Source organism: Rana temporaria, chromosome 7 (genome assembly GCF_905171775.1).
Source record: "Rana temporaria chromosome 7, aRanTem1.1, whole genome shotgun sequence".
Taxonomy (NCBI): domain Eukaryota; kingdom Metazoa; phylum Chordata; class Amphibia; order Anura; family Ranidae; genus Rana; species Rana temporaria.
This window is the reverse complement of record NC_053495.1, coordinates 57,662,465-57,677,819: the sequence shown is the minus strand read 5'-3', so window position 1 is coordinate 57,677,819 and position 15,355 is coordinate 57,662,465. Positions and strand designations below refer to the sequence as shown.

At 45.2% G+C, this 15,355-nt stretch overlaps 1 protein-coding gene across 2 annotated transcripts in view; it reads right to left on the bottom strand.

The window, feature by feature from the left end:
• Positions 1-3,520: 3,520 nt before the first annotated feature.
• Positions 3,521-15,355, bottom strand: part of GLT8D1 (glycosyltransferase 8 domain containing 1) — a 43,018-nt gene continuing 31,183 nt past the window's right edge. For both annotated transcript variants that reach the window (XM_040359424.1, XM_040359425.1), the window contains 3 exons: positions 14,246-14,412; positions 8,702-8,814; positions 3,521-4,781 (listed from right to left, as the gene is read on the bottom strand). In XM_040359424.1, coding sequence (XP_040215358.1) covers positions 4,591-4,781; positions 8,702-8,814; positions 14,246-14,412 — 471 coding nt within the window. In that variant the 3' untranslated portion in view covers positions 3,521-4,590. The remainder of the gene's footprint in view (positions 4,782-8,701; positions 8,815-14,245; positions 14,413-15,355) is intronic.

The following is a 15,355-nucleotide window of genomic DNA, read 5'->3' as shown; positions in this document are numbered from 1 at the left end:
AAAGTAAATCTTACAAATTGTGTAGTCGGTCTACAATCTATCACATTTCCCTCCACTTCTTGTTCTGTCTCCAAGACAATAAGTGGATGGAAATCTCCCCAGCAGGTCACAAAAAGACCACAATGGGAAAAAAAAAAAAAAAAAAAAAAAAACACAATAGGGATTTTAACAATTCTGTACTCTATCCAAAAACAGACAGATTCTGTTTCTTAAAGTACTAAGAGATTTCAACAGATGTAGGAAAATTCAGACAGTGATTTAAGTACAAGGCAACAAATACAGCTAAAACGTGGTTTAAAAACACTGCAAACAAATGAATAATTGGCTGACAAAACAGGAAAACTACTCACTGCTTGATTCATTGTTGCAGAACTCATACTAGCAGTAAGACTGCAGCAAATCCTGATATAAATGGCAAAAAACAAACTTGCAATGCTGCTTCACAAATGTATAACATGCATATACAAGATCCAACTATCTGTGCACTATTAAAGCGGTCCCATTGCCTGCCCACGGTAAAATTTGATATTTTGTGGCCATATATTTAGCCAATCACAATAGTCCAAACATTCAGTAAGGTCATACATAGGCTCTAATGTAAGAGCAATTCTAACCTTAAAGCGGTTGTAAAGTTATTTTTTTTACTTTTACCTACAGGTAAGCCTATAATAAGGATTACCTGTAGGTAAAAAAAAATATCTAAACATTTACGGTTTAGGAGATATTCCCCTCGCAATGAGCCGCTGAATGCAGCGGCGCATGCACACAGGGGATTTTCAGCCTGAGGCCCGGCAGCTGCTGGACCTTGCCGGAAAGAAGTCTCCCGCGCGGGAGTAACAACATCGCGGCTCCAGCCACTCACAGCGCTGGAGCCGCGATACCCAAAAGACATACCAAGGCCAAATGTCAGCTGCCTCGGAGTGGACCAGGAGGGACACCGACGCCTCGTTCTAAGGTAAGTATTTTATAATGAGCTAGTATGCGGTGCATACAAACTTATTATGCCTTTTCCCTTACAGGTGTGTTTAAAAAAAAAAAAAAAAAAAATGTTGCAGGTTTACTACCGCTTTAAGACCCTTTTCACACTGGAGGCATCTTTCAGGGGCTTTAGTGCTAAAAAATAGCGCCTGAAAAAAGCCTCAGCTGCAAACCCAGTGTGAAAGCCCGAGTGCATTCACACTGGGGCACTGCACTAGCAGGGCGTCAAGAAAAGTCCTGCCAGCAGCTTCTTTGCAGCACTCTAGGAGCGGGGAACTCACCACTCCTAAAGCGCCCCTGCCCATTAAAATCAATGGGTAGCGTCGCTGCAGCGTTGCAAAAACAACGGTAAATGGCTGCTAAAAATAGCGGTGCTTTACCACCGACGCAAAAAAGAAAACCATAACTAAGTGATCTCTGCATTGCCATACTCAGTTAGTGAAGCTCATGGAATATCATATGTTGCTGTGCAGGTGGTGGGCCTGGTCCACGTGCTCTCACAAACTTTTGTTGCAAAGGTTGTGTGCAATTAGTTGTGATACACTCGGACTAAAAGCAACACAGGTTGTTTTGACATCTAAGTCTTCAGTATTGACCCGTGTTCTTACTGGCCTTCCGTAAAGTGTCCTTGTTACATGGACAAAGTAACAAATTCACTTTAAGTTTGGGGTCACACCTATGACTGATCCATCGTACAGCAGGGACCCGGGGCGTCCTGGTTCACCGTTTCAGGTCCGATTTCAGCCCAAACTTTGGACCTGAAACGAACCAAAAAAAAAAAAAACACACACCTTCTTCCTGCAAAACACACCGGACCTGCTGTGCAGATATGTAAACCGGCTCCATAGAGAGCCAGTCACATTCTCTTGCTATGCAAATTGGATGAGGGGAAACCCGCATAGCTGTGAACCCAGCCTAAAGGTTCTCTTGAAAGCGGACTATCCCATTCGCCGATACCTCTGTAGCGCTCCTCCACTGCTCTGTTGTTGCATCAGAGTCTTGGGAGTAAACAATAGGAGGCTTACACAGGGCTGATGACTCTCTCTTTCCCTAGGTGACATATCTAGGCCAAACACCAGCAATGTCACATTATTCTGATACCAGGAAGTAATGGATATAATGTTTGCCCCCCCTGCCAATTTAGTGCCAGGGGCAAAGGTAAGGAGAGTATATGGGAGGCCAAGCATTAAGGTGAACCTGTTGCTCTGCCTTGCATAGACACAGCACAGATTAACAGAAATTGTGATATTACCAAATAGAATGCCAAAAAGAGATATGCAATCATATCTCACTACAGAGGAAATTTAGGGGGGGGGGGGGGTTCCTTGAACATTTAGAAAGTCAGGACTCTTACCTTTACTGCATGGACGAAAATGTTGTTTTTGCACTTGCATCTGCCCCAAGCTGCATGACGACAGCCTACGGAAGTGAATGCAGATGCAGCAGCTGCACAGATACAGCAGTTCTTCAAAATTTGACAGGTGTGGAGGATCGGGTGTATGGCCGTGATCGCATACTCTATCTGCATTCACTTCCATAGGCTGCCTGCACACAGCTTGAGACAGATGCAGGTGCAGAATCACCTGTGTGATTGAAACGGTATTGTTCGCACCCAGACACAAATCCTTTTTATTCTCCCACAACCTGCGGGTTTGCAAAAGTATTTGGGGATTCTTGACAAAGTCATAGGGCCAGATTCACAGAAAAAGTACGCCGGAGTATCTGCTGATACACCGGCATACTTTCAAATTTGCCGCGTCGTATCTTGATTTGGAATCCTCAAACCAAGATACGACGGCTTCTGGCTTCGATCCGACAGGCGTACGGCTTCGTACGCCTTCGGATCGCAGGTGTAATACTTCGGCGCCCGCTGGGTGGAGTTTGCATCGTTTTCCGCGTCGGGTATGCTAATTAGCTGTTTACGGCGATCCACGAAGGTACGCGCGTTCGTCGCATTCTCTTACGTCGTCGCTAGTCGGCCTTCCCCGGCGTAAAGTTACGGCTGCTATTTCATGGCTTATATTTAGACCAGCCATGTTAAAGTATGGCCGTCGTTCCCGCGTCAAATTTTTTTTTTTGCGTAAGTCGTCCGGGAATAGGAAAGGACGTAACGCACGTCGCCGTTCAAAAAATTACGTCTGTGCGACGTCATTTCGCGCAAAGCATGGCAAGAAATTACAAAACGGAGCATGCGCAGTACGTTCGGCGCGGGAACGCGCCTAATTTAAATGATACACGCCCCATTTGAATTAGGCAGGCTTGCGCCGGACGGATTTACGCTACGCCGCCGCAAGTTTACAGGCAAGTGCTTTGTGAATCAAGCACTTGCCCGTAAAACTTGCGGCGGTGTAACGTAAATGCGATACGTTACGCCGCCGCAATTCTACATGAATCTGGCCCATAGGGTCCAAAAGTGGAGAGTAAAATACCTTGCCCATGCTTGAGAAGGAGGTGGGTTTCACACCAATATGTGGAGCAACAAAACCCCTGCAAATGCTGGGATGCCATCAGCACAGTAATATACAGACATGAAACAGCACAGTTCACAGATAGTGAATTTTTATCCAACCAGGACACCCAGTACAGAGCACCTGACCAACAATTTGAAGAAAGCTTCGCTCACACTTATGAAGTGAAATGACTGCATAAGATTACATTTGCACAAACATACAGTGACTCTACAAAATATAGCTTTGACCATCTTAAAGTACTCCAATCAGAATCCTATATTACAAGAAAGTATGTCCTGCCCTATCACCATATTCCATGTTATAAATCCTAGAAATGCCGATTGGGCTACTGGCAGTGTTAGGCCTCTTGCACACTGCAGCTTGAAAATGCTCAGTACAGCTTATTTACTGAGCTAAAATACAGCCCATGAATTGTAATGTGCCTATGCACACAGTCGTGTAAACAAGCGCTGTGTATTCTGAAGAAAAAAAAAAAAATAATAATAGAAAAAAAAAAATAGATTCTGATTTTTTTGGTCAGTAATTTACGCCTCATGCGTGCATTTGCGCACGTTTGCGTGCAAATTCGCACAGATTTGCCCATTGACATGGTCAATGCGAGAGCAAGCTTGCACAAAAATTGCGCAGCCACCATAGACACCGAAATACATTAAAAAAAATATAAAGTAGATGCTTAAACAGGAGTATCGTGTGCAAGAGGCCTTATGTTCGGTTTCTCTCTTTAGTGGCTAAAATATGAATTTCCTCCCTGGAACCATCATAATGTCACAGCCTTGGAACACATTATTATAACACGCTAATGAGCTCACTGGCGTAGCAGTAACAGATTACAATAACACCCGTGTCCTTTAGGCAAGCCGTGAAACCTGTACTGGACGGAATTATTCTGGAGTGTTTGATCAACAATATGACCAGATGCTGAAATACTAATTGTTCAGATAAATAGATTCATAGCATATTCAGAACAAATACTGATATACGTAACATGGAATATAGTTTGTAGTGTATCTCAATTTAAAAGGGGGAAAAAAAAAGTGAAAATGGCTTTCGTTTTTGGTTTCCTGAGAAAATACTGCTTTTCAATGCTCAATAATAAGTCCAGTAACAAGAGTTCATGTGACTTCTGGATGGCCGTCTTCTCTCACTTGCTTTCATCAGCATCTGTGTGTCTCCTGATGAGCTGAAACTTGCCAGTGGGGTCCGGCACATACCAATTCTCCCAGACCTCCGCGTAGGAGGATGCTCTTCCCCATGGTTTAAAATGTCCATTCCAGTGAAGAAGCCTGGCAGCATTCACAAACTGAAGAGAATAACGTTTCCCGGTATTTGAACCTTTACAAAGAGTACAATTAGATCAATAATTGTGCAGAATAAAATAAAGTTGTGCCACAGCATATTTGGATATGACAATAAATCTCACCCCCTTTGTAAACTGCTATTACCAGAGCTGCAGGTTGAAAGAAAGTTGGAAGCCACTACAATGCCCCAATCAGTTAACTAAAACAGAGACTATGTGCATTTGTAAAACGTGCCAAGTTACCGTATGTACTCGAGTATAAGTTTTTCAGCCCTTTTTTTGTGCTGAAAATGCCCCCCTCGGCTTATACTCGAGTCTCTCCTGGCGCTGTAACCATCTGCAGCCTAATCCCCCGGCACTGTGATACATCTTCAGTCTTGTATCTCCCAGCGATGTGCCCATCTTCAGTCTTATTATCTCCCGGCGCTGTGCCCATCTTCAGTCTTATTATCTCCCGGCGCTGTGCCCATCTTCAGTCTTATTATCTCCCGGCGCTGTGCCCATCTTTAATCTTATGTCCCGGTGCTGTGAAACATTCAGTGTAAGCCGTGTAGTGTAACCAAGCGCCGCCTCCTCCTCGTCTGTGATAGGCTGACTCACTGCTGGGAAGCCGAGCCAGTGTTCCGTCACGGAGGAGGAGGCAGGGCTTGGTTACACTACACGGCTTACACTGAATGTATCACAGCGCCAGGAGATAATAAGACTGAAGATGGGCACAGCGCCGGGAGATAATAAGACTGAACACAGATCAAGGTACTGTACTTGAGGCACAGTGAGGCATAGACACAGACACAGTGAGGCATGGGCACAGACACGGTGAGGCATAGACACAGACACGGTGAGGCACAGACACGGTGAGGCATGGGCACAGACACGGTGAGGCATAGACACAGACACAGACACGGTGAGGCATAGACACAGACACAGAGAGGCATAGACACAGACACGGTGAGGCACAGACACGGTGAGGCATGGGCACAGACACGGTGAGGCATAGACACAGACACAGACACGGTGAGGCATAGACACAGACACAGACACGGTGAGGCATAGACACAGACACGGTGAGGCATAGACACAGACACGGTGAGGCATAGACACAGACACGGTGAGGCATAGACACAGACACAGTGAGGCATAGACACAGACACTACGGTAATAGTATATACGGTAAATACAAATAAATTAATCCTATCTAGTCTATATCCTATATAAGTACCTATTATATATCACTAGATGCATTAATGCAAAAAAATAAAATAAAATTAACCACATAAATAAAATAAACCTACACATTCTATATCATATTAATATATAAAAAAAAAATTAAAACACAATACCAAACCACCAAGTGTGAACATAGAGAATCAAAAACCTGAAGGCAATCTATTGTAAACAAATGACTGTCCATAAAATGACATCTTCTGATATTCTTGTGTAATATGTCAAGTCATAGATATACACTGGTGCCAAAGCAATTGTGACCTCCATCTTCCCTGAAGGGCATGCTTTCACCTTCCTAAACAGATCTTTACATCAAAAAGGAGAGCAGAGGCAGAGCATGATCCCTTTCAGGCTGTTCACATTATTGCGAAGATTGTGACTTGCTCTCTATTAAGCCGGTTCACACATCTCTGCAGCGGCTCTGATGCAAATTGCACAGGAGTCCTGTGTGTTTTTTGGTCCGTTCAGGTCCAAATTCAGCCCAAAATTCAGGCTGAAATCGGACTTGAAACAGTGAATGGAGACACACCGTACTCCTGCTGCGAGTCGGTGCGTTCTCCAGTATGAACGCAGCCTAAAGCCATAGAAGGGTTCAGCTCACTCCATACACAGATCTCCCAGCATGATGAACTCAATCGCACCTGATCCTGCATCCACACCCACCCCTACGCCTCTAAAACACGCAGTGCATTTGCCGGTGAAAAAAAAAAAGCATTGGTGCAAAAAGCACCATGCAATTTCCCTCGGCTGCAGTATTAAAAAGGCGCAGTGACCCTTTTTCTGCAGGTACGGCAGCTTATTCAAGTGTATGGGCAGCTGTGTCCGCACAAACTGCATAGGTGTGAACCTAGCCTTATAGTTGGGTATAGTATAGGCTACTATACTTAATATTATGAAGTTTCTTAGTAGACCCCAACTTTATACCTACATAATAAACACATTTAAGAATTTACATCAATTAAAAAGTTTGGTCCAAATGCATAAGCTTATTAAGACCCTAAACTGTTAGCCACATCCCTATAAAATCTATGTGCAAATGAATACTGTAACTGCTTCTTTACGAAGGAAAAATGCAAAAGGAAAGCGCTCACATTGCCACAACCGTGGCTTCTCTACTACCTCTTGAAATGAATCTGAGCTGATTTTATTATCCAATCATGTGCACGCTGAGGAGTTTTTCAGGCGCTACAGCGCTAAAAATAGCGCTGCTATACCGCCTGAAAAACTCATGCCCAGCCTTCTCAATGTGAAAGTCCAAGGGCTTTCACACTGAGGCGATGCGCTGGCAGGAGAGAAAAAAATCCTGCAAGCAGCATCTTTGGAGCGGTGAGAGGAGTGGTATGTATACCGCTCCTTCCCATTTAAAACAATGGGAAACCGCAGTATTAACCCTTTATCGGCCGCTAGCGGGGGTTAATACCGCACCGAATCCCGCGGTAATTCCAACACCCGCCCCAGTGTGAAAGGGGCCTTATTCATGGCAAATTAACAGGTTCAATTGTTAACAAATGAATGGGTTAATTTGTTGCCCTATCAGCTGCTGATAGTTACCTGTCCTGTGTTCCCCTTCTGCCCTATTTGCCAACACTACCTCCCCATACCCCTTGGGTGAGTGTAGACAAGGTTACTTACCCAAGTGTGCTATCAAGTGTTGCTACTCCAGCCACAACTGTAATGCAGCTTACACACAACGTTTTTCAGGACGAGAAAAATTCAATTTTTTAAATTGGTCGTGAAAACGGTCGTGTGTAGGCACCAGAGCATTTTTCGCGCCGAGAAAAATGGACATTAAAAATTTAGAACCTGCTCTATTTTTTCACGTCGTGAAAAACGGTCGTGTGTAGGCTTTAAAGACGGGGAAAAAAATGCGCATGCTCAGATACAAGTTATGAGAAGGGAAATTTGCATAATTAGCCCAAAGGGTGGCACCATTCGAATGGAACTTTATAGTGCCGTCGTACGTCACCGCGCTTTGCTCAAGCATTTTTTATCACGATCGTATGGATGCAAGGCAGGCTTGAGAGGAATCACGCCGAGAAAAACTTGTTTTTTTCCCCATGACATGAATAACGGTCGTGTGTACGCGGCATTAGAAGTGTGGCAGCCAATATGAAAGGGATTTCACAGTTCCTGGAGAATACAGCAGTAGAAATTAGGCTACAAGGCAGGTGGAAGACAGCAAAGTATAAAAAAGTGACTTCAATGAGATTGGTGTCAGGTCAGTGGGTAAAGCATACATGGTCGAATTTCGAACAAATTTTTTTTTCAAAATCAGAAAGTTCGTTTTTTTTTGTGATCCGATGCCGCCACCATTGATTTTCGAAATTCGACTGACAAAATATTCATGATGCCGGGAATGTTCGTTTCTCTCCGGGAACATTCTTTTCTTGCACATGCACGTTTTTTTTTCTATTACATTTCTCGCACGATTCTCCCATCATTGATCAGAAAATCTTTCGTTTTTCTAAAAATTTCCGGATTTCTCAAATTTGCTTGCCGCACGAAAATCGGCTGTTGCTGCAGCCCACTAACGGTGCGAAATACGAACCAAAATTCTTTCATGCGATTTTCGAAAGAAAATTCTTTCGAAATTCAAACCGTGTATGGCCGCCTTAAGTCAGCCTCTGCAAACACAAATTTACATCTTCTATTCCCTCCAAAGAGGTTTTACAAATGCATACAGTTAGTCCATAAAACATTTTTTCTATTTCCCCCTGGATATTCGCCTTACCCAAGTGCCTGACGTGCCACATAGGATCAATGCTGGAGTGCATCTTGTAGAAGACAATAAGGAGTGGGGGTGCAGTGATGCTACCAGCCAGGGTCTTGCTGTATAATTCTTCACTAGAAGCCAGGAGAAAAAAAAACAACAACAACTTACACGAGTGCCTTACTTAGCAAACAAATTCTGATACCTAAAGGAGTTGTAAAGGAAACATTTTTTTTTTTGCTGAAATGACTGTTTACAGGGTATAGAGACATAATAGTTAACCGATTCCTTTTAAAAATGATTAAAAATTGATAAAAACCAATCATATAAATGTATCTACAGTTTAGTTTCGTTTTTGCTGTTGTTTCCTGGTTCTCTGATGTACAGAGCCAGAGAGCCAATAGAGGGCAGTGATGGTTTGTAAAACGAAACTGGATTGGTGCTGAGGGGTTTTAGACACACAGTAATCACACCTCCTTGATTAGTCACCACAGTGAGAAATCTCCCAGTACTGTGGTCATCACGAAACAGACAACCAGGAAGTGTCCAGAACAGAGAGGAATTACAGCAACATCAGAGTAAAAACGAACAATGAGGACATGAAACCAGGACTGCAGTAAGGTTAAGGAAGCTATTTAGCTTCCTTTACCTTACTGACCCTTTAATGACACCACTGGGGTTATTTACATAAGGCAAATCCACTTTGCACTACAAGTGCACATGTAAGTGCAGTCGCTGTAGATTGCTGTAGATCTGAGGGAAATATCTAAAATGAGGGGAAGCTCTGCTGATTTTATCATCCAGTCATGTGCAAGCTAAAATGCTGTTTTTTTTTATTTTCCTTGCATGCCCCCCTCAGATCTACAACGAATGCACTTTCAAGTGCAAAGTGGATTTGCCTCTTGTAAATAACCCCCTTTGTCACAGCAACAATTTAACATAATGCAACCTTTCTGCAGGCTATAAAAAAAATTCTGGAAGAAAGCGTACTATGGAAGCAATGAAGATGGTAGCTACTACAGTATTATGAACCCTTTTTATTCTAATGTAAAGTGGCGTACTTTAAATCACAAAGAAAATAAGAAGTGTAGGTAGGTTGTGTCCCATGTATGTTTAAAGGATAAGTGCATTTTTATGCACCAGCAGCTTAAAGTGCATTCCAACTCCCTCATCACCATTTCTATGTATCAAACAACAGACTGCAAATCATACTGATCATTGGAAGCCAAGGCCTACATCAGGCCAGGTGCGTCTTTTACATACTGTGCATGCATGGCTCTTTACCACCAACTTTAACACCGAGCTTGTCTCTTAGTGGGGCTACAGCAAGACAGGACCTTCAATGACATAACGTTAAAGATCCTCATGTGCACAGTATGGCTGATCCCATGTCAGAAGCAGCCCAGAGTTGAGCATAGCCAGCAACATCAGAAACCAGTGATTGCTGGATGTAAATGTTAGGGTATAGAACAGGGATATGCAATTAGCGGACCTCCAGCTATTGCAAAACTACAAGTCCCATCATGCCTCTGGGTGTCATGATTGTGGCTGTCAGAGTCTTGCTATGTCTCATGGGAATTGTAGTTTTGTAACAGCTGGAGGTCTGTTAATTGCATATCCCTGGTATAGAAGGTAATGGGATGCATTGGTGCACAAAAGTGCACTTAGCCTTCATGTATTTTTTCTTACTCTGTGAAATGTATTAAAAACTCGACTAACCCCTTCATTCTTTATTTTTTTCTTTTCTTTTGCACCCTCTCTATTTTCCGGTCTTCATGTATCCTACCTTCATGTTATTCATCCTTCTATTTCCCTTCTACCCTCCCATGTTCAACATTCTCTCAAAAACCAACATATATTCTTCTAGTCGCTGACAAGGCACACACTACACATTACACTCACCTGTACAAAATGAGTGTCTGGGCATCCTTTACTGGATATCCTAAATATTATCCAGTACCTGCCTAACAATGCATATTGTGCTTGAGGATTGTATTTTCTAGACGTACATGCAAGTGTGCCTGCAGTTCTATATTTTGCTAAAAAATTCTTTAACAAAAAAACATTGCAAGATGTACTTGTTTTGGCGTTTCAGACACAAGAGGACCTGTAGACAGTGGGCCAAATTCAGAAAGATCAGCGGATCTTTCTGCTGGCGTAACGTATCTCATTTACGTTACGCCGCCGCAAGTTTTTCAGGCAAGTGCTTTATTCACAAAGCACTTGCCTGTAAAGTTGCGGCGGCGTAGCGTAAATCCCCAGGCGGAATTCAAATTTGGCAGGTAGGGGGCGTGCATCATTTAAATGATGCGCGTCCCCGCGCCGAACAAACTGCGCATGCGCCGGCCACGACTGAATCCCAGTGCGCATGCTCCAAATGACGTCGGCAAATAGTCATGTTTTCGACGTGAACGTAAATTACGTCCAGCCGTATTCGCGAACGACTTACGCAAACGACGTAAAAATTTCAAAACTCGGCGCGGGATCGACGGCCATACTTAACATAAGATACCCCGCACATACCCCTCATATAGCAGGGGTAACTTTACGCCGGAAAAAGCCGAACGCAAACGTCGTAAAATAAAAGCGCCAGGCGGACGTTCGTTTCTGAATCGACGTAAATACTAATTTGCATAATCCTCGCGTAAACAAACGGAAGCACCACCTAGCGGCCAGCGTGAAATTGCAGCCTAAGATCAGACACTTACACCAGTTGGATCTTAGGGATATCTATGCGTAACTGATTCTCTGAATCAGGCGCATAGATACGACGGCCGGACTCAGAGATACGACGGCGTATCAGGAGATACGCCGTCGTATCTTTTTTTTTTTAACAGAAAAGTTTTTATTAAGAAAATAAAAAATAAAGCAAAAGGTAAATCAACAAACTGTGGTACAGCAATGTTCGATATCTTAAGGGGTATTACATACAGACATATTGCATAGTAGGTACAGAGTAACACACTGGAGGTAGATCTGAGCGGGTCTGGGTCGGGTTTTCGGACAGGGCGAGGGCCAGCTAGTTAGGCTGCAGGACTTTGTGTAGTGCCTCCACCCACCGAAGGGGGGGGAAGTTCTCCCCCACCCCTCTGCTGGAGGAGAAGCGCCCTGGATCCCCAGGGCGTGCAGTGACAGGTACTATACAGAGAGTGCCCTAGCCGTTACCCACGCTCCCCAAACTTTGTCAAATTTCTGAGGGCACTTGCGGCCCATGTATGTCAGCTTGTAGAGAGGTAGAACAGAGTCCACCAGTGAGAGCCACTGAGTCACTGTGGGGGGGGTTGCCAGCTTCCATTGCCGTAACAGTGTTTTCCTGGCATAGACACAGAGAAAGAATAGTAACAAACCGGTGTGAGTAGACTGTGTCACACCCTCCGTGATACCCAGAAGGAGGATCTTAGGATCTAGTGGCACCTGAAGTCCGGTAGCCGTTTTAATTTTTTCCACCACTCCCTCCCAGTATCCTCGGATAACCAGGCAGTCCCATACAACATGGTAAAACGTTCCTGTCTCTCTCTGACATTTAGGGCACTGATCTGACTGGGCACTGAATATCCTGGCTAGACGCTGGGGGGTGTAATAGGCCCTGTGTAAGAACTTTAATTGAATGAACCTGTCCCTAGCAGATATGACCGTCGGTATATAATGGGTCAGCGCAGTCTCCCAGTCCTCCTCCGAGAGGTCAGGGATGTCTGTTTTCCAGACCCGATGGAGGGGAGAGTCCCCCCTCGAGTCGTCGCACGTAAGTCGGAGGTAGATGGAGGATACTAGTTTGTCTATTCCGCGGGATATAAGGAACCTCTCTATTCTATGCGGTTCGACCACCGTTGTCCTCGAGAACTGTGCCTGCGCCGCATGTTTCAGTTGCAAGTACCTAAAGAGCATCCAAGAGGGGAGCCCAAACGTCACGCGTAGGTCCGGGAAGGGGAGCAGCACCCCGGCCGGCATAATGTGCTGGATTTTCACTATTCCGTATCTGGCCCAGACACTAGGATCCGGGATGGACCTGAAATGCGAAAGTCGTGGGTTGCCCCACAGCGGAGCGTGGGGTGAGATGGAGTCAGAGCTTGCGACTGCTGCGGTGACTCTCTCCCAAACCTGAACCGTGGTACGCATCGGGAGAGTAACCTGCGGGGCGGCTCTAGGTCCCCTGTAAACCAGGTTGGTGAGGGCCGAGTAGGACCCCATAACCGCGGCTTCCAGGTTCACTGCTGGGTTTGTCCTGGTTTGTTTGAACCACCATCGGACCGTTACCAATACTGCTGCCCAGTAGTATTTTTTGAAGGAGGGTAGGGCCAGTCCCCCTGAGGACAGAGGAAGCTGAAGTTTGCGTTGTGCTATTCTGGGGGCCCCCCCCACCCCAAATGAATGAGGAGACTACGCCATCCAGTTTAGTAAAGAAAGAGGCGGGAATAGGGACCGGGGTGTTTCGGAACACATATAATAGCTTGGGGAGAAACACCATTTTTAACAGGTTCACCCGCCCCACCGGAGTAAGGGGTAGCGTCTTCCAGGCCTGGCATTTTGCAATTAGCGTTTGTAGGACCGGGTAGAGGTTGTCTTGTAAGTAGCGCCCTAGGTCGTTTTCAATATCTATTCCCAGGTAGCGGAATTTTGAGACCCTGGTGAGTGGTGTCAGGTCCGCCGTGGGGGGTGCCAGATCTGATAGACGAAATAAACTGGATTTGCTCCAATTAACCCGTATCCCGGAGAACCCGCCAAACCTATCGACAATTTTGAGGGCTGCAACTAGGGAGTGAGAGTCATCACCGAGGTATAACAGGGTGTCATCTGCGTACAGTGACACCCTTTCGGTCAGCGGTCCTACCTCCAGGCCCCTCACCTCGTGCGTCGAGCGAAGCATGATAGCCATGGGCTCAATGGCCAAGGCAAAGAGCCCTGGAGACAGTGGGCATCCCTGCCGCGTTCCCCTGCATAATTGGAATGGTGCTGAGACGCTGCCCCCTGTGCGCACTCTGGCTGTGGGCGATCCATATAGTAATTTGATCCAGTCTATGAACTTGGGGCCAAACCCAAATTTAGTCAACACTCGCCACAGGAAGGCCCACTCAACTGAGTCAAAGGCCTTCTCTGCGTCGAGTGAGGCCACCGCCCCAGCAGTGTTCTTTTCGCGGAAGATTGCGATATTGGTGTGGAGCCTGCGGATATTTATATCCGTGCCTTTTCCCGGCATGAATCCCGTCTGGTCACCATGCACCAGTGAGAGGATCACTGTGTTCAGCCTATTAGCCAGGATCTTGGTCAGGATTTTGGCATCAACATTGAGCAGAGATATAGGCCGATAGGATGAACACAGCTCCGGGTCCTTCCCAGGTTTAGGTATTACAACAATCACTGCCTCCATCATGGAGGCCGGGAGACTTCGGCGCTCCAACGCTGCATTAAGCATGGAGTGGAGATGGGGGCCTATTACCTCAAGATTGGACTTGTACGCCGTCGTATCTTGTATCTGAATCCGGCCCAGTGTGTTTACATCTTTTTTGCTGCAAAATCTGTTCAAGGTGACCACTGTATAGGATGTATAGTTAGTGTATAGGTACTTACGTCATATCTAATAGCATCCATTTTTCAAGCTGCTTGGTAATATTCTGTCTCTTCCACTCTGTTAGATTGGCTACAAAGACACCTGGATTAAATGAGCAAGTATTGGCTTTCATTGCCAGTTTACGGATGCTCTCTTTTTTGTAATCAAAATATCCAATGTAATTGAACTGGAAATAATAAAAAAAAAAAAAAAAATTAGTAGTTATAAAACCATACAGAAAAATGATCTGTGTCCGACACCCCAATGTTGTATTTTTTCCTAAGTTTAAGCCAAAATAAAAGTAATTTGAAAGAGCAATTCATATGTTTGTGCATCCACACCCCAGCCTTCAATGCAGCGTTTCTCAAACTGTGTGCCAATTGCAGGTGTGCCGTAGGCAGGGCTGGCGGTCCCGCACTGCTGCCTAGCGAGGGTACAGGCTGGCCCGGTTGGATCATTCATGTTGTTCGCCGGGCCCGGCGCCACACCCAGACACTCTGCGGCTCCGTCAGCATAGTGCCGACTGTCTATCACTCACACGAACATGGTCATCTGTGCTGCCTGGCTTGTGTGCGAATTGGATTGGTTGAGGTTCGCTGCTGCCAGACCCCGACAATCTGGATCGAGAATACGATTGGGCTGGGGCCTGGCTGCCAAGACAGGTGCCGTGCCAGGTGCTTACAGCCAATGAGGTGCTGAGTATGGCGCACCTCAACATGACATTATTCCCTCCTCCAGTCCCACCCACAACAGAGCAGAGGAGTCCCTGGTTGTGCCACAAAGTGTGGAGACGAGATGGTAAGAAAAGAGAAGAGATGTAGATGGATTGACCAGTGTGTGATTATATCAGCAGTAAATATAAGCAGCAGTCTTGTGTGATCCCCATTCCCCAATATTATATCAGCAGGAAAATATAATATACACAAAAGAAGCAGTCTTTTTTGTGGTTTGTTATATCGGTTTGGGAGCCACAAAATAGAATAAAACTTAAGAGAAATGTGCATGTATTGCAAAGATGTACTGCATCTTTTTAACCACTTTCCCACCGGACCATTTGTCAGCCTTAAGACCAGAGGTGTTTTTACAATTTTCCACTGCGCTGCTTTAACTGGTAATTGCGCGGCCATACA